At 42.8% G+C, this 19360-nt stretch overlaps 3 protein-coding genes across 3 annotated transcripts; all 3 read right to left on the bottom strand.

Annotated features, from left to right (window-relative positions):
* Positions 1 to 1159: 1159 nt before the first annotated feature.
* Positions 1160 to 2278, bottom strand: LOC101763438 (BTB/POZ and MATH domain-containing protein 1). The gene has a single exon (XM_004974273.2). The coding sequence runs from the start codon at positions 2201 to 2203 to the stop codon at positions 1160 to 1162; it is 1044 nt and encodes a 347-aa protein (XP_004974330.1). The 5' UTR covers positions 2204 to 2278.
* Positions 2279 to 6623: 4345 nt separating this feature from the next.
* On the bottom strand, positions 6624 to 11649 carry LOC101763031 (BTB/POZ and MATH domain-containing protein 1). The gene is made up of 2 exons (XM_004974272.4): positions 11299 to 11649; positions 6624 to 7434 (listed from the first exon to the last, which is right to left on the bottom strand). Exons 1-2 carry the CDS (start codon positions 11568 to 11570, stop codon positions 6624 to 6626), a joined length of 1083 nt encoding a protein of 360 aa, XP_004974329.3. The 5' UTR covers positions 11571 to 11649.
* A 286-nt stretch (positions 11650 to 11935) lies between these two features.
* Positions 11936 to 15102, bottom strand: LOC101763154 (F-box protein At4g00755). The gene is made up of 5 exons (XM_004972477.4): positions 14799 to 15102; positions 14072 to 14518; positions 13817 to 13992; positions 13394 to 13512; positions 11936 to 12557 (listed from the first exon to the last, which is right to left on the bottom strand). Exons 1-5 carry the CDS (start codon positions 14911 to 14913, stop codon positions 12239 to 12241), a joined length of 1176 nt encoding a protein of 391 aa, XP_004972534.1. The 5' UTR covers positions 14914 to 15102; the 3' UTR covers positions 11936 to 12238.
* Positions 15103 to 19360: the final 4258 nt, after the last annotated feature.

The raw sequence follows: 19360 nt of genomic DNA, 5'->3' as shown, positions 1-19360 counted from the left end.
GGTACTGGGAGTCGGATTTTCAGAAATGAAAATCCAATTTGTTTCAATGGTCTTAATTGAGAATGCTGAAGAAAACCAGTGCCAAGTAAGAGAATTGAGGAATCATGACAGCATCATAAGTAATCCTAAATTGTTCATAAACTGCATGTAGCTTATATTTCTACTTACACTGCTGTTACAATGTGACAATGCTTTGCTTATGAATGGCTGTTAATTTTCTATTTTTTACACATAAGTTATTTAACATTAGTGCAAGTTCCTTATTAAACACACATTCTTCATTTTGAAAATATAAACAGACAGCAGAAAAAGTAGCACGAAACTTTAATTTATTTTGATTAAGCACTGTATTCAATAGAGCAAGCAGATGATTTGAAAGTTCAATATTATCATGTCAAGCTCAAACCAACCGTTGGCCATCAACAAGGCCATTAAAAGATCACATCTACCGCAGGGATTCCAGTTCTCAAGGATTTGTACAAATTTCTAATAAAATTCCTATGTTTAGAAGTTTATTGCCTTAAATAAATATATGAATCAAGAAAATCATACTTGTTATTAAGTATATATTCAAGGCACAAAAACAGCCTAGAATTATGCACAATACTAAGGATGAGATTGCTATAATGCTATTGGGAAATAGCATTGATAAGAGTACTACTAATGAGGGAAAAACTAAAACTGTAAAAGTGTCAAGTTTTCTCAAACTTATTATGCTTTCCTCAACAGTATTATATGCTTAAGTTTATTGTGGATTTGTAATGGATAGAATGCCAGCAGCCCAGCACTCATATCAATTATACAACAAACAGATAAAGTGTGCACATGAGGAAAGTTTTGTCAAGGCTAATAGTAAACGTTACATATCAGTATAGCAGAAATGAGGAGTTTCCAGACAAGTGGACAATCCATACATTAAACCATCCAACAGATTAAACCAGCATATTGTTTAAAAGGTTAAAATACCTGATAGACACTAGTTCTTGGTATGAACTGATCTAGGAAAACGATGACAGTAAGAACTAACTTAACCATTCTGAGAATAATCTAACACACTGTCTGCTCATCCAAACGTTCCAATTACAATGAGCTGCTTTAGCAATGTCTGGCAATCTATTAATATAATTAAAACATAGGTGGACAGTTTGAGATGAGCTGCTTATGTTTTATGGAACCTCCTTGTCTTCTCAAGCATATCTATCAAAGCATGAGGACATGTTGTCTTGAGATTCTTATAACCATCAGTTGCCACCACTGCATCCATCACACTTGAACTGGAGACGAATCCAAGGCATACATCCTTAAGCCTGTCACAGTTATGCTGATATGCTAAAGCCAATGTAGTTGACACAGTTTCGACATCAAGATTCTTGGAAAGGATACTTTCACATACTGACTTCAGCCTGTCTACAGCATATCTGTCAGCAGCCACAAGTAAATGCCAGATCAATTCACTGTTGAATTCTCCCACATTCTTATCAACATCAGGCAAAGAATCAGTATATATGAAGTGCAATAGGGCCCTGAAAACAGCAGGCTGCATATCTTCAATTGTCACATGCTGCCCCTTCGACTCCTTCATCGGCCCATAGAGCTCTGCTCTAAAAACTGGTGACCGCACCGCCAGCAGAATTTTGTGTGCTCCAATAATCTCTCCCCCAACGCTGAAAGTGACATCTGTTGTGTTCTCTTCCCCTAATAACTTGCCAAGTTGCTCCATGATGTTGGACGGCGGCGCCTCGATTTTGTTCAAGAATTGGGTTGTAGATACACGCGGTTTCTTCACAGTGAGAATGCACTCGATGGTGAGGTGATCATCTCGAAGGTACACTGATGCTTCGAACTGTGTGCGTTTCTTGCTCAAACCTGACCCTAGAAAATAATCCCCAGGATTAAACAACCTCGTTCCGTCTTTATGCAAGAACGACGCCAGCCCGGTGGTCTGATCAACCAGCCTCAGCTCGCAGGAAGCCCACACCTTGGCGTCCTGGCTCAAGTGCTTTATACAAACGGTGATGTAATCGCAAGGACAGTCCGGGTAGAAGAGGATAGCCCAGTCGTGGCCGCCCACGGAGAAAGTGCCGGACCTGATTAACTCCCCGACGCCCATGCCCCTGTATTCGCTGTACCCAAAGATCTCAAACACATGCTTGCCCTGCTCCGTCTCCGGGGTGCATGTAGAAACCGTCGTCGGCGTCGTCATGTGGCTGGAGATGCGCTGAATACGAGGAGGATGGCTGCAGGCGGAAGAATCGGCGCGACGTCGGCGGTGGCGGCGGCGGCGGCGGCAAGAGTGTGCCCTACACAACCGATGGCGACAAAGAAAGGCGCATCTCAGAATTACATTAGGAGAGGAGAGACATGGGTCTGGTTGAAGCGATCGAACCTTCCGAAGATATGGCCGGAGCAGGCGGCAGAGCCGGAGAGGCGAGGCGGCGGCGCCGGAGAATGCGACAAGAGAGGCGGTGGGGAAAAGGAAAGACGAGGCCGTTGGGCTTTGTCCCTCCCCAAAATTAATACGCGCTCACACGTGGGCCAAGTGCAGCCCACAAAACCACACAGGCCTGAAGGAAGCTAGCTAGCGAGCGGCCGAAGGCCCAAAAATCCAGTAGGACTGGATCATTCTCTCTATATCAAGGGAAAATGGGCTATTCAACGTCTTTAGAAAAAAAAAGAACCATTCCACATTAGTAAAATCTCTATGCTAGTGACAACTGTCACAATGAATCTTACAAAATTCTCAAAGATCCTAATGTTTTTTAGCAAAACTGACTTCAAAGTTGGCTGCCATAAGAGACTCTTCAGTCACGCCAATCCTCTTTCCTCTCGAAACCGAGACGATTTCGATTAAAAAACAAAACAAAACCTGCTGTATAAATAAACACGGGACGACACCGGCCTGGGTCTCCGCCTTCTACATACGCCGCGGTCGTAGCCGCCGCCTTCTCCGGCGAGCTTAAGAGCGTTTGTTCGGTCGCGTCTTCCTGTGTCCACCAAACATCCTTTCCAGATGCCGACACGGATGACGGTCTCGACGTGCACCTCCGAGACGGCGTGCAAGGAATATTGCACTTGAATGAAGTTAGCTTTTGTGACTCCTTGGTATATTTTTTATGAGGTTGAGTCATTGACAGAGTGCATAACTAATAAATTAGGAGTAGCAGGTAGCAAGTGGCATGTTAGGTAAGTACCCACTGATGAATGTCTGACTTGGCGTGATCGGCTCTACTAGGTCCACGAAGATGTCAATATACAACAAGAACATAAGACAAAGGAAAGAACAACCAATAAGTTGGCTTCTTGCCGGCATGCAGCTAATCAACAATGACGTACGAGTGGATTTGTACGTCAATATTTTTTCAATCATGCCATCAGTAAAATAGGCTTATGGTTGGCTAACCTTTAACATTCTTAGAGCTGTTAGCCATTGTGATAATTCTGCATGTGCATCATTTCTGCCTTAGTGTATAATATAATTCAACCAGTGGCTTTGTGCTATTTTTAGATCATGAATAAATGATATTCCAGGCTTGGAAGAGAGCCCATGTACGAGCTAAGGCAGCCATGTTAGCAAGAGAGCTCACATCTGTGCTGCAGCAACTCTAAGAGGACGAGTAAAATGGGCATTAAACAATATTATATTGTTGAGGGGTACCATCATAAATTGGGAAAACGATACTCTAATGGTGTTATTTTTTGGAGGATGACTTAGTTTTTACTGATTATGTTTGCCAATAGCAGTCTGCCATCTACCATCTTGTTCACAACTCTAGGGCGCTCAAGTGCCCTGGATATATACTTTGATGAATAGTAACATTTTCTAAATTCATATTTTTAGTTGACAAAACAAAGTTGCAAGAAAATGATCATATATTTAAGGACAGGGGCAGGGGCAGTACTCAGTTTACTACTATTACTGTGGTACTGCCCTGATATCAGGACGGTTAACGTAAAATCATCTCTGACTTCTGCCTATGATAAATTCTTCCTTTGGTCAAAAGTACGAAAAAAATCCTTCGGAGAATTTGTGAATCGTCTCTAGAACTGGAAAAACATTGGAAAAATATATAGGCTGTAAGACACCATTCAAAGTTGAGCTAACAATGTCTTTGCCACAAGACACTTTTGGACCATGCTAATTTGTTGCAGGGCACTATAACTCATATAATAGTTTTTCTAACTTAAAGAGGTCACAAAACACATAAATCCGTACAAGTTTACACATGCTCTTCAAACACAACATGTTTCAGCACGGATCATTGCCCAGGACATATAAGGTCAGTAAATTCAAAATAACATGTTCTAGCCACATATGGCATATTTTAACAGCAGCAAATAGATCGTCGCGCGCCGGGAATGGCCACCGTTGGCAGGGCTGGCTTTCCTGGAGGGACCGTCCACCGGGAGAGGCTCCGGCCGGGCTCGCTCACTTGGAGGGATGGGGACCATCGACCGACGGTGGCCGTCCTCTCGGAGAGCGGCTCCAGCCGCGGTAGCTGCATGTGTGCCACAGGAATTGAAGCACATCCGTGTGCAGCCATCGGTGCAAACACGGGCATTAATCCTGGTTGAATAGACTCATATATGTCGAAAATCCAACCAGAACTAATTTTTCAAGGTTAAAGTCAGTACCAATCGGGATTATAAAGTTTAAAAAAATAAAAAAATAGGTTGCCCCTTTCCAATCTTGCCTGCTTGCCCCGTCGCCCCTGCAGCTCCGCCTCGACCACCATACCACCTCCTTGAGCTCCAACTCCACCACAGAGACAATCAACAAACATGCTCATCTCGCAATGACCATCACACAAGTAAGAATACACAACCAATCAATTCGCACAAGATCTTATTCATAACACATGAATTCGATTTGATTCACAACATGCAGTGAATTCACCAGCAAAAATCACAAACGAACTATTCACAAACAAATAATCATTCACTGCTCGCCAATCTCACCCGCCTGCGGCTCGCCTGGCAGCTCCGCGCCACGCCGGGCCGCCCCCACCATGCCTAGCCACCACGCCTCGCCGACCGCCCATGTCGCGTGGGGGCTGCCCGCGCCTCGCCGAGCCACGCATGGCGGCAGCTCGCCCGCTCGCGCCGCACCTCGCCGGCCGCCCGCGGTGGGGAGGGAGGGAGGGAGCGTAGAGGGAGGAGGAGGCCGGGGAGGAGCTAGAGAGAGGGGGGGGGGAGGAAGGAGGAAGGAGAGGAGCAGATCAAGATAAGGATAAGGGAGAGAGATAGAGTCCAATTAAAGGCTGTTGGTAGATGTAGTCCCGGTTGGTGTTCCAACCGAGATAACTTTTAATCCCGGTTGGAACCACAAACCAGGACTAAAAGGGTTATGAGAGACTACGAAATTTAGATCCAGGAGTAATACCTCTTTAGTCCTGGGTCCGATTCGTTTCGAGATTTTTGTCCAAGTATTGAAAGTCGTTTTTCTGCTGGCATGTGTGCCACCAGCAGAGGAGTTCCTCCACGCCGGAACAAGCCAGTGAAGGACTGAAGGCCTGGTTCGCGAGTGCCGCCTCTGCTTGGATGCGCGAGAGTGGGAGGACACGATGCAATAACTTGTTCCCTATTGTTCAGGCTCCCTTCCTCTCCACCACAACAAAGAAATTGCCAACTGCATATGTTTCTGGTCATATGGCTTTTGAGAAGCGCCTCTTGAAACTGCCCCAATAAGCTAGGCATCCTTTTTTTCTCATCAACTAAGTAATGGAAGTGGTGTGCAATATAATATACCTGTCCAAGCTTGCAGAATTACCTTTCGTAAAATAGTACATATTAAATCAAAATATGGTACCACAAACCAAATCACAGCTGAAACTTGTGCTAAGTTCAAACTTCATTTTAAGATGTTTCTATCGATCAGTGCCAAAGAGCTAGTATAGTAATTACCATAATTATGTAAACTTTAGGTTGTCATCTTTTTTTTAAAAAAAAAATACCAAGTACCAGAGGTAAAAAGGTGAGGGTCTTAACTCATAATGCTGGAAGAGAGAAATATATAGTGCCAAACGAGAGACTCGCAAAGAAGCGTGCATATAGTGAAGATACATTGCCTGCCATTGCCTGCTAATTTGAGTTTTTGTTTGTAAGTTATGAAACATGTATGAAGGTTTCTTCCTTGCAAAAAAATTCATTACACTAGGAGACAAAATAAACACGATAATGGATGATAGCCCTCAACAATATATCTATTATTATGTCTAACACTGAATTATAATGGATGAGTGCATCACAGAATTAGAAGTAAATGTACACAGCATTCACATCCATTATTCGTGAAAGGGTATGTGCACAGACAGTCAGACACAAAAAGATTTCTCACACAGATAATGAAGTTATATAGTGGGAATACCAGGTATATATGCAGAGACAAGCAGGCAGTTGGCAGATTAAGCCACGCAACAGATAAAACGAGCCAATTGCTGCTTGGAAAACTTAGATATGGAATAGAGCATAGGATGAAAACTACTAAAGCGGCAAAGCCTGTCCTTTTAGATTCATCTAACAATAAGCTGCGCATATGTTAAACTGACAAACCTTCTATTGCAAAATCTTGCAAACTCTTTGCATCATTGAGAATTAACACTGATGGACAACTAGAGATGAGCTCCTTATGCTTTATGAAACTTCCTTGACTTCTCAAATGCATCTACCAGTGCATATGGGCAGGTTGTCTTCAGATTCTTATAACCTTGGGTTGCCACCACTGAATCCATCACGCTTGATGAACTGGTGATAAACTCTAGGCAAATATCTTTAAGCCTTTCGCAGTTATGCTGATAAGCCAAAGCCAATGTAGTTGACACAGTCTCCACATCAAGATTCTTGCAAAGGATGCTTTGACATACCAACTTCAGCCTGTCCACAGCATATCTATCAGCAGCCACGAGCAAGTGATGGATCATTTCTCCGTTAGCCTTTCCCTCCGGATCATCCATGTCAGGTAAAGAATCAGTATAGATGAAATGCAGCAGGGCCCTAAAAACATCCGGTTGCATTTCTTCGATCATCACTACCTGTTCATTCGCCTCCCTCATTCGCCCAAACAGCTCTGCTCTGAAAACTGGTGACCTCATCGCAAGCACGACCTTGTGTGCTGTGAAACTCTCTCCTCCAACACTGAATGTGACATCAACCCCCTCCTCTGCATCCAAAAAGTTACCAAGATGCTCCGCAATGTTGGATGGCGGGACCTCAATTTCTTTCAGTAACCCCGGTGCAGATACATGTGGTTCTTTCCTTACAGTAGCAATGCATTGGATGGTGAGGTGATCGTCTCGAAGGTACGGCGACGCCTCGAAATAGCTCCTACCCATGAATTCACAACCCATCGGAGCAAATCTACTATTACCACTGGAATTGAACACCCTCAGATCCGTCTTGTGCACTGACGTCGGCAAGCCGGTGGTCTGGTCGACCAGGCTCAGGTCACAACCAGCCCGGGCTATGGTGTTTTTGCTCAAGAGCTCCAGATGAACTGAGAAATTCATGCTATTCGCGGATAACCCGTCGGGATAGAAGCGGATGGCCCAATCGTAGCCACCGACGGAGAATGTTGCTGATCTGATGAACTCCCCGTTGCCCATACCCCTAAGCTTGCTGTAATCAAAGATCTCAAAGACATGCTTGCCTTCCTCCGTCACCACGGTGCACGTGGACACTGTCGTAGGCGTCGTCATGGGCCGGCGCTACGGCGGAGGCAAGCGGCCGTGCCGGCGTGCCCTACGCCCCTACCTAGACATCCGATCAGCAAAAGGAAATGAAAAGGCGCGTTTCAGAAGGAAATGCAAGAGTGAGAGAAAGAATCGTGCCGGAGGTCACCAACCTTACGAAGATGGCCGCTGAAGAGCGGCCCCGGCGGCGGCGGAGGCGGAGAAGTGGCGGCGCCGGAGAAGGTGAGGAGACGACAGACGACACCAGGTCTCTATGACTAGGACTCTAGGAGTCGTTTATAGGAAAGCAAAAAAAATGGGGGGCTTCCGGAAGCCAGACAGGAAGCCCACCACGCCACCACGGCCTAACAACTATGGAATTTTTTTATTTTTATATTTTTTCTTTTACTGCAGAAATAAATAGCGGATCTAAATTCTTTTAAAAAAATCATAACTAATTTATATGAACTCGGATGGAGATAAACTTTCATATAAAGTTGTAGACCTCGACGAGATATACAAATTTGTAGTTCAAACTTTATTCATTTGGTGTCATCTTGGTGCTCAAATAATCAACACAATTTCAGATTTAAAATTCAAATTTTAGATTCAAACTGGACAACACACATTCAAAACATTATGACTAATTCATATGAACTCGGATAGAAATACTTTTTATATGAAAATTATAGATTATGAAACTTGTGTCGATTATTTGATCACCAAGATGACACCAAATGAAAATAGTTTGAACTACAAAGTTCTAGATCTCGTCAGGATCTAAATTTTTTATATAAAATTTATCTCCATCCAAATTCATATGAATCAGTTATGATTTTTTAAATGTGTGTTGTCAAGAGGAGCGAAGTTATCGCTGGTTGAACTGACGGTAGCTTGCTTCCACCATTTAATCCATATTTCTACAAATTTTTTAATTAGATATTTATTTATGCAAAATTATAAAAGAAAAAAAATCAACAACTATGCTGCCCAGTACATATCCTGGTATGCAGGCAGGACAATAGCAGCGAGCAAGAGAGGCATCAACCGTCGTGGGCTGTGCAGCATGCAGGACAGCAAACGTGGACTGTAACACGTAGGAGGCTACCTGTAAGGTAATGTGCGCTATTATTTATTTTTTTGCAAAAGATTTTATGATTTCATATATTCAAAATATCAAACTAATGCACTCAATATTTTAAATATTAGATTCAACATTCTTTCAAACTAAGTTTAACATTTAATATGAAAATGTCAAAGTAGCATACTTAAAATGTTGACATAGATCATCCAAAATGTTGATTTTTTTAAAGATAACAAAATATATTCATATGGGATCTTATCATGTTACATTAATTCTCAATAATACAGTGGTTCAAACGGATTCAAAAATGAATTCACGTTTTGGGAGAAAAAGCAGTTTGAAGTTTGAAATAAAAAAAAACACCCACAACAACCATGCCTGGTCAACCTGCACCATCCGCTCCGCACATGCATGCGCGCTTGGTGGCTGGTCCAACTTCGGGCTGTGCGGTTGAGATATAGTTGCACGAATCTCAAACATCGGAAGTTAAACAATAAAAAAAGTTGGACCCCTGAAAACAAACACATAAGTAAGCTGTTAGCCTGTAACAAATTCGGCCCGTATACCGGCCCATCGTGGCTGGCCCCTCATTCCTTTCTTTTTGGGGTTCTTTCTTCTTCTTTTTTCCTCCCTCCGCTACAAATGATAAAGTAAAACAATGGTTCAAGTGTTATAGGTCAGGTGTCAGATACAACAAAATGAGGAATGGTTTCATCATGACATTATACTTGTTTGGAGAGCAATGTTGCAGCAACTGAACTGCAAGCTTTATGACTGATTTTGTGGAAATTTTGTGCTGGCTAATGTAGCATAATTTGCCTAGATGTAAATAAACTGACCACTGCCTGTTTGTTTGAGTGATTCTGATTCTTTATGACTGATTGTATCTTAAGATTGGTCTCCTGTTAGGACAAATATTTTAATTACTGGACTTATTCAGCACTGCAAGTAGCAAACAACCTGTCATTCAATAATCTGGACTAAGGGCAATAGAAAACAGAGTCAACCCTGTAGTAGTCCTTAACTGAAATTGAATGTTTAATAGGGTAACTCGAATATCGTCTAATAAAACCTGCGGCAAATCTCTTGCTGTTCTTTCGGGAAAAAAAAATGGCAACTTGAATCCACAAACATGATATCATAAAAACATAAATGTAGTCAACTACAAGGGCTTAGGGTTATTTATATTCCTCGATCAACAATACAAGAACACAGTATCATCAACAACAATATGACGCCCTGCATTGCACAATAGTTCCAACAAACAAACACCACAAGTCGCAACTCTGCAACTAGTACCACTCCATTATACCATGTTTCAATTTTATGGGTGTGTCTCCACTCTTGAGGAACCATCTGGCCATATAGTATCTCATTCCTGTCACTGACACGCTCTTTTCCAGCAGAGAAAAAAGGAACAAGAGTAGAAATTCGGGTTGTGCCAGTAGTCTGGCATGACAAAACACACAATAAAGTTGCTTGGCGTAAAACAGAATGCAAAGCTTTGTACATACACGGAGAAAGATTATACTTGCATAAGTGTATCAAGTGACTGTATATTGCATGCCACTGCCAGCTAATTTGACTAATGCATGCTTCTTCTGCACACAATGATTTATTGAACTGTCACAAATACACATCAAGAGAAGTCACAAACAACTTTGACAAATTCATCTGAAACCAGTGCATTTAAATATGCATGCAAAAACACACGCGCGCATTCTAGAGTTATGCGCATGATTGTAGAAAATATAAATGGTAAAAACTAATTACTAAACTGTAAAGAAGTAACATAGTGACAGTGTAAAAAGCCTTTTTCCTTTTATTGATGATAGCTTCAATAATATGTTATTGTTATGTTGTAGACTGAGTTATAATGGATGGATGCATCCAGAATTCTATGCAATTATAAACTGCCTGAGTGTCTACTACTCTGAAATGTATGCATATAATAAAATACTATACATGACAAAGAGTGAAGTGTTTAACAGAAGTACCAAGTATACATACCATTGCACAATTCACCCGTTAAGCTATTCTATAGATAAAACCAAAACAGTGCTGGGAATATTTGAATTAGGGACTAAATGTTAGTAGATTGAGAATATGATAAACCAGACAATGATGGTCTTACAAGCTGTTCCTTCGCCTCTCCCTCATTGGCCCATAGAACTGTGCTTTAAAAACCGGTGATCGTGTCGCGAGCAGGATCCTGTGTGCCAAGTTACTCCTCCAACACTAAGAGTGTCACATCTGTAATCTCCTCTGAATCCAACAACTTGCCAAGTTTCTCCGTGATGTTGGATGGCGAGATCTCGATCCTGTCGAACAATTCTGTTACTGATACATGTGGATCTTTCCTAACAGTGACAACTGACAATGCATTGGATTGTGACGTGATCATCTTGGAGGTACGCAGATGCCTCAAACTTGCTCCGGCCCATGAACATACCATCCTGAGGAGCAAACCTAGTAAAATTACCGGAATCAAATTTCCTCAGCTCTGTCCTGCTCACCGAAGTCGGCAAACCGGTTCTCCGGTCGACCAGCCTCAGGTCGCAGCTGGCTCGCACTCTGGCGTCCTTGCTCACGAGCTCGAGGAAAACTGAGATGTAACCTTCGCTGGCCTTGCTGAATCCATCGGGGAAGAAGCGGATGGCCCAGCCGTAGCCGCCGACGGAGAAGATGCAGGACCTGATGTACTTTCCGGTGCCCATGCCCCTGTGTTGGCTGTAATCAAATATCTCGAAGACATGATCGCCATGCTCTGTCTCCGCTGTGCACGTAGAAACCATCCTAGAAGTCGGAATGCGGCGAGGCATCGATGCGTCGGAAGAGGATGGCTGGCCGGAGCCGGAGGGGAAAGAATCGACGCGGCGGGCGGCGAGCGCGCGACCTAGACTCCCGATGACCAAGAAGAAAATGTGCGTTTCAGAAACGAATACAGAGGTAAGAGAATAGGGTGCGGTGGAGGCGAACCAACCTTGCGAAGATGGCCGGAGAAGGCGGCGCCGGAGAAAGCGGCGGCGGGATCCGTCAAAGGAACCAAGCAGTTCTTTCTTTTTACAAGAGGGGAAGGAAGCAGAAGTTATTTGGGCTGAAGTCCAGAAAAAAATGCTATTTGGGCTGGCTCATGTTGTTTGCACGGAGTTGGCCCATATAGGAAGAACCAGCGGCCGCATCATTCTTTCTCTGAATATGTTTTTATAACAGCATTTTCTGCCATATTTACAATGCATAAACAACAGGACGCGCTGCATTCTACCATAGTTGCAACAAACAAACAACACAAGTGTCAAGTCTGCTACTAGTACCACTCAATTATACCATATTTCAATTCTCTAGAGGCACCATCTTGCCACATTTCATCTCATTCCCTGTCATATACACTCTCTTATCCAGCAGCAGGAAATGAACGGGACGAAATTTGGGTTGCGCCAGTAGTCTGGCATGACAAAACAAACTATGAAGTTGTCTGGCGCATAACAGACTACATGCCAGAGAACCTTCTAAGGTAATGGGTGAGTGACCTCCTTCGCTTCGCCTTGGCCATTCTCTCTTCTTCCACCGCAAGTTGCAACGAAGGGCCTAACAGCCTGCTCAACAGCTCTTGGTTCAATCCAATTCCTTGACCATTAATTACAAGTGCCCGCCACATACTCTCTTCAAAGCCCTTCCAATTGATTCGCCCTCCGCTGTCGTCCGATGGTTCATGATCTGGATAGTACTTGAGGACTGGACCATTCTGGCATGGAGCTGCCCCAAATTCTCGTGGCAACGGAGTTCCCAACACTTGGACATGGGACACGCTGCAGAAAAGGGCACCAACCATCAGTTATAATGAAAGATGCATGCGATCAAAAACAAACAGAACCAGCAACAGCAACAGCAACAGCAACAGCAACAGCAACAGCCTTCTTCATTGGGTCATCTAAATCCCTGGTAGCCAAAACAGTTTGGCGAGCATGGGCGTCGTTGAAGGTTAAATTTTTCATGTGGTTAGCTTTGAGGGAAAGGTTATGGACGGCAGCTCGACGACATCAACATGGACTGCAGAATACAGCAGATTGCATACTATGCGATCAGGAAATTGAAACGTCCGAGCATCTGCTCGCTAGATGTAGCTTCACACAGCAAGTCTGGCACATTATCAGTCTGTCCTTGAACATTCAGAACAATCCGCCGTCGCCAAACCAATCCTTGTCAGATTGGTGGCTCCAGAAAAGAGAGAGGATCAGCGATGACAAGAGAAAAGGAATGGACTCAATCTTCATGTTAGTGTCCTGGAGGATTTGGAAGCAGCGCAACGATTGGGTCTTCCAAAGAGCAGCACTAAAAGCGCCCATCCAGCTGGTTGCTGATATCACTGACGAGGCTAACCTCTGGAGCGCAGCTGGCGCAAAGCAAGTTGCTGCTTTCAGTTGGCTGCTTTTGGTTGTTTCAGTTTCCATCATGTAAAACCGTATCGTATCCTAGCCGTGTGCGTGCGCCCGGTAGGCCCACGTTGTAACAAAACTTTATTATCTTCTCAATACAAAGATACACAGCTCTCCTGCGTATTCTAGAAAGAAAAAAAAGAAAGAAAAAAACAGCGACAGAAGGGGTCGGTGTTTCATCAAGAAATGTGCGAGGCTGTGGCACTGACCATATGTAGTACTGATCATCCTCCCGCTGTTTCTGAATCCTCCCGAGAAACTCAACCTTCACCACTCCACCAATGCATAAAACTGGGCGTGGTAGCTTGAAAGATTGCAAAACATTTTTCTGGAACAGCACGAATCATTTTAATGAAAACAGTTTATTCCAACACAACTCTGAATATATTGAACAAAATTCAACTGCCCTATGGTATAAGTGGAAAACTATAACTGCAAATCTAGTTTCTTCATGCCTAATTTACAAAGCCTGCTGAGAGCTTGAAGAAAACTGCAACTGCAATATAGTTTCTTCATGCCAAACTTACAAAGATTGCTCGATGTCAACTCAATGATCCATTCCCGGAGTTGATGAATTGCTCAAGAGGGTAAACAGTACATGTATAAAGAAGAAGAAGACATATTGAGCTGACCTGCAACATTGGGAATTCCGAGGATGTATACATCCAAATATAGTTGTCATCAGCTGTCAGCTGCCCTTCATTCTCTTCAGATACAAGATCTTCAAGTCGTAGAGGCAACTTTGGACAGCCAAACTTGAAGCGAACATACTGTGATGAATATATCGGGAGGCCACGCTGGAAATAAGCTGCATAGCAGGAACATATTAGTAGCAGGCACAAAAGTTTTTGCCACATACAAAAGGAAGTAAATACAATCACACAAACCTCTGAATGGTTGTATCCTGATCTCATCGATGAGACAAAGATCTGAGCAAAGCTTGTACACAAGAAACTCCGGGACTGCAGGATCCTCTTGGCCTCCGCTGGACCAGTAACATGGCCAATTGTTCACGCGTTCCCTAGGCTCAAGGGTATTTTGGATGCTCTCACCTGGGAAATTGTCGGTGCTGGATGCTCCTAAGCAGGCAGTAATGCAGCTCATCCAAGTGTGAGGGGAGAAAAGAGCATGGACGAGATGCATGTACACCATTTTCTCTGTCTTGTAGTTTTCCCAAGTAGTAGTAGCAGCAGTTGATCCAGCATCTTCTTCATTTACGCCACTGTCGCTACCACTGGCAGAATTGGTTGGCTGTTCGAGTTCAATCCGGGTGAAGCTGGCGACCTCAGGACACAGTCTCAGGCACTGGATCTTGCTCATGTGAACCACCATTACTGGACGACACGTAGTTTGGAGAACAAATTTAATCCCACCCGCGTGGCGTGGCGATGGCAACAAGCGGAAAAATTAACGAGATTGCAGGCAAGAACGACAGGACAAAAATAGTAATTAAACAAATAGCAGCTAAGATTGTGAACAAGAGAAGTGCAGCGGAACTAAGCACGAACGGAATCGATCCAATCCGGATCGAGGCGTCTCATCTCGATCTATGAGCGGAAACAAAATATACAAATAAATCTGAAAATATTTAGGGGAGAGAAGAGTTCTGCGGACCGAGGGTGCGCCACGAGCGGGAGACGGCGGCGGCGTGGGCGAGGTCGGCGGGGTCACGGAGCACCGCGAAGACGGCGGCGGAGGCGTCCGGCCCCAACCGATCCACGAAGTCCATGCCCGCAGCGGCGGCGGCGGCGGCGTCGTTTTTCTCCACGAATCGAACTGCAGGCTACGGGTCGGAGCAACTAGGCAGGCAAGGATCTGTAATCTCTATTTCTCTCTCCCTTCGATTTGGGGACGAGGAAGAAGAACAGCGCCCACCCATTTGTTAATTAAGGTAGGTAGTAGGAACGAGATGCTACTGTTTCCTGGAAGAAAAAAAAAAGACAAGATGCTAGTCAAGTCAAGCGGGTTTTGGTTGGGCTTTCAAAGTGCTTTTGGTACCAACAAAAGCTACTAGCAACAGCTTTCACCAAAGCATCTGCTTTCTCCTAATGTAGTTTTTAGTTTTCACAGTATACTTCCACCGACTGTGGCTTCCAACCTTTCAGGAAAATTACCCACCTGCCACTTGTAAGTCACGTACTCCTTCATTTCTTTTCTTCCCGTCAACTCTCTCTCTCTCCTCATTCCTCTCTCGCGGCGACGCCCGCTCCTTCTCCGACGGCCCCCGCTCCCCACTCCATCGACGCACGGGGGTTCAGACGCGCCGGCCCTCTCCGCCCCCCTCTCCTCCTCCGATCCTCCCACATGAAGTGCGGCAGCCCGGCTCCTCCCTCATCTCCTCCAACCCTGCAGAGTGGATGAGAAAGGGCGGTGAGGGGTGGAATGGGTGCGGGAGCTTGTGGGGAAGCCGAGGGCACGAGGTATCAGCCGGAGGCCTACCCACGACGGCGAATTAGGGCCGGCAACAAGCTCGGGTTGGCGGCAGAGGTGGGTGGAGGTGGTCGTCGGGAGCTCGACACGGCGAGGGAGAGCGGCGGGCGAGTGGCGGCGAAGCTGCGGGTCATCTAGGGAAGCCGTGGATGTGGCGAATCAACCGGAGATGCGCCGTGGGCGATGAATTGACGGTAATGGCAGCAGGAGGAGGGAGAAGAGGAATGGAGCCCGCCGCCATTGCAAGAAGAATGGGCAGCTCGACCGTGCCCCTCCCCTCCCTCGCCGTCGGGAATGCTGCCCCTCCTCGCCGACCGGCCGCGCCATTGCCCCTCCACGCGAGAGGGAAGAGAGAGGAAAAGAAGAGAGAGAAAGAAAAAAATGTGTCATTGACTGTAGGGACCATATGTTAGTGAAAGGGACGGTGGATGACATTTGGGATCCACTCGTAAGTATTTTCAAAAAGCCGCAGCTGTTTCACTAAACGGTTTTCAACTTTCTTATAACCCACAACCTACAACAACTTTTCCACAGCTTGCAACTCACTGCTACTTTTTTAAAAGCCACAGCTCAACCAAATACACCGTAAAGTTCCTCAGCCAGCTGGATACAATAGAATCTCGAAAAATCCTTTGTTCCAATAGAACAGCATATATAGATGAGTGTCAAATTAAAATCCTCACTAGATACGTATAAGATGATGAAATTTTTTTGTTCTGGTAAGAGAAAAGGTGGTATATTTTTTTTGATGAAAAAGCGGTGCATTTAGAAATTAAGATATAATTTTAGTTGTTATTTTGAAAACTAATCCCTCCGTCCCAAATTACTATTCGTTTTGACTTTTCTAGATACATAACTTTTCCTATGCATCTAGATATATATTATGTCTAGATCCATAGCAAATGCTATGTATCTTGAAAAGCCAAAACAAATAGTAATTTGAGATGGAGGGAGTAACATTTAGAATATTTTAAATACTCACTAGATTTTTAAGCCACATATTATTAGTTTTAAAAATAAAGATCAAAACATCACAAAGATAAAAAATGACACAATACTAGAACATATATTTTTTAAAAATAATTTTTTAGAGATATTATTGTCAAAATTAAAAATATTTGACTTATGACAAATCTAGACTTAGCTATATTTTAGTATGGATTGAATATTAATTAGTTGTGACAGGGGAGAATGATGATACTACGTTTTCACTGTTGCTTGTAAAAAATCAGATTAAATATAATCCTACAAGAACTTCAATTTTATTATATTTATCTGGTATTGTGAAAATTAGCATATTTTTTTTATAAATTTGATTAAAATTGAAAAGATTTTACTTAGCATGAAACTAAAGTGACCAATAATTTAGAATGGAGAGGATAGTTTTCTGTCATCGCGTTGCCTCTCGCTGCCCATAATTGTTGTGGCCTATTGCCCTCTACCACTTTCATCACTGCTTTCAATTAGTGAATAGTGATGACATTTGGTACTTCTAGTTTTCTCCTACCCGAATACGTCTTCTGCATTTGTCCCGCACAGCTGCAAATGATGTCGTTTGTAGTCATTATGTATGTGTTCCTATGATACTTTGTGTTGCTCGCTCGACGCCCAATTGGGTACTCAAGGAGTCACCAAACGGTTTTACTTTTAATAAAAAAATCATGTTGCCTGCGATAGGATATATATCTCAAGAAAAAGCAAAGGCAACTACAAAAATACTAGCATGTATGAGAATTCCATAATTATATTATTAAGAAAAAAAGTTTATTTTACTTCCCTTAACTATCCAATTTGTCTGTCTAACCCTTGAACAAAATTTAGTCAATTGGTTCTATTCCTTCGAACTACTTTAGATGGTCGAGTCTACCTTTTCATAATATTCTTCTTTTTGATCGATGGATACAGGTTGAGTTTTAAATTTGAAATTTGAGAGTGGACATGGAATACGATGCCTTATATTAGAAAATATATTAAGAATTTTTTTATGGTTATTTGTATAGGTTAGGGACATCTAATACTTGGTACAAAATTGATATAAAATTACCTGAAAAGTTATCAGGAAAATTTTTTAATGTACTTTTCTGATATAGGACATCATGTTATAAGTCAAATCATAAAATTTGAACTTAAAATTCAGCTTGTAGATGGAGAAAAAAACTCTTAATATGGGCTAGATTGGAGCAATTAAAATACTTTAGAAGAGTAAATCGAACCTAGATTTTGTTCAGGGTTTAAGCAAACAAGTGGATATATGATGTTGACCTGGATCTTCCAAGTGACATGGTAACCGAGCGTCCAACTATCAAGACTTGCAAGATAAGTAAAGAAGTTGGCAATTGGATATGCCCTTCATGAGCAATGTAATGAACTAAAGTTTGGCGTGCAACTCATAGAGTGGTGTTCTAAAACAATATCATAGTAGAAGGCGGTATGCTCCACTTACAACACTCACACTTCATTGCCATGGGCTCCTGCTCCTGCAAAATTCAAGATGCATATCCGGATATCCCTGTTTGGACATTCCATAGCCTAACAGATTCATCGTATGTAGTAAAGTCATTGTGAAACAGTGTCAATACAGAAAAAAAAATCTATGCATACATCCTAATAATAGGATATTTGCTAACCTTGCTGGCAGAAATGATGAGCGAAGGCTTTAATGCTTGAGTCCTTATATCCTTTATTGAACCACCATGGCCAACTTAAGCTCTGGAGAATATTGTGAGTGGAAATAATTATACTCCGAGTTCATGTCTTGATTCATAGTTTAGTATAATAATTTACTGGCATGCCTGGTCTCCTAACCGTATGTATAACTCAAATAGATTGTACATGTCTTCAACATACTATACCGCAGAAACTCTTGCATTGGAAAGGTAAAATTTGCTGTTAATTGGTACTGATACATAGAAACAAACCATTACTTAATCAAACTAAATTCAAATGACCGTCCTTGATCAAACTAAATTCATGTGGACTTCTTGAATGGGGCAACATAGATGAACTGGTATGTGTCAAGTAAGCAACTGAAGTGTTGAACCGTGTAAACAAAGCTTCATTCAAGTTCGCAATAGAAATATAGACAAGTCGGGTACTAGACCTTAGCAAACTTCGGTAGCACAATTATTGACTCGAATGATCCCATTGCTTCCTCGTACCACTAATAGTGGTAAACTATCAACATGGTCACAAACCCAGCTTAGAAAGTAGAATGATCATCCTTCTGACATAGATAGGCATCACGAGCATTAGAGAAAGCACATTCCCAAACTTACATTATCAACAACAGCCATTTACATTATCTTTCTTACATCCTCATCAAATATGCTTGTAGAAGAGCAAAACTAACATTCTCAAGGCAATGATAAGTTGTCACCTACAAGGTACGATAAGAGACTTATCAACACGCATGAGGTGAAAGTTGCATTGACTCATCAGAAGTGGCTTGATAAGATTATTTGTATTTAATGCAGTACTGCTAGTATCCCATACCAGGAAAAGTTACAGCCACTCATCAAATGAATCAAAATATGAGGACTCCACCATAATTCCATGAAACATATAACAAATGTCAGCAGAGATTATATAAAACTCAAATTCCTAAAATGCAATGGAAAGTCCTCACTTTTGATGGAATCTAAAACCAAAGAGGCTCTACTTTCAAAATTTTCACCACGAGAAGTCATAGCTTTCACTTGCCATTCATCATCAAGAACTCAGAAAAACTCAATAATCACATCAAGTAG

Source organism: Setaria italica, chromosome VI, assembly GCF_000263155.2.
Source record: "Setaria italica strain Yugu1 chromosome VI, Setaria_italica_v2.0, whole genome shotgun sequence".
Classification (NCBI taxonomy): Eukaryota; Viridiplantae; Streptophyta; class Magnoliopsida; order Poales; family Poaceae; genus Setaria; species Setaria italica.
Note: the sequence above shows the minus strand (reverse complement) of the source record. Positions and strands in the feature narration are given on the sequence as shown.

Bases quoted from the DNA above. Each gene is read 5' to 3' on its own strand.
- LOC101763031 (XM_004974272.4), bottom strand. From the start codon at position 11,570: ATGCCTCGCCGCATTCCGACTTCTAGGATGGTTTCTACGTGCACAGCG. The intron at 7,435-11,298 runs GCTGGTCGACCG...TTGTGACCTGAG, and splicing joins CGAGCCAGCTGCGACCTGAG to CCTGGTCGACCAGACCACCG.
- LOC101763154 (XM_004972477.4), bottom strand. From the start codon at position 14,913: ATGGACTTCGTGGATCGGTTGGGGCCGGACGCCTCCGCCGCCGTCTTC. The intron at 14,519-14,798 runs GTCCGCAGAACT...CGTGTCGTCCAG, and splicing joins CCGCTCGTGGCGCACCCTCG to TAATGGTGGTTCACATGAGC. The intron at 13,993-14,071 runs GTTTGTGTGATT...CCTGCTATGCAG, and splicing joins CAGGATACAACCATTCAGAG to CTTATTTCCAGCGTGGCCTC.
- LOC101763438 (XM_004974273.2), bottom strand. From the start codon at position 2,203: ATGACGACGCCGACGACGGTTTCTACATGCACCCCGGAGACGGAGCAG.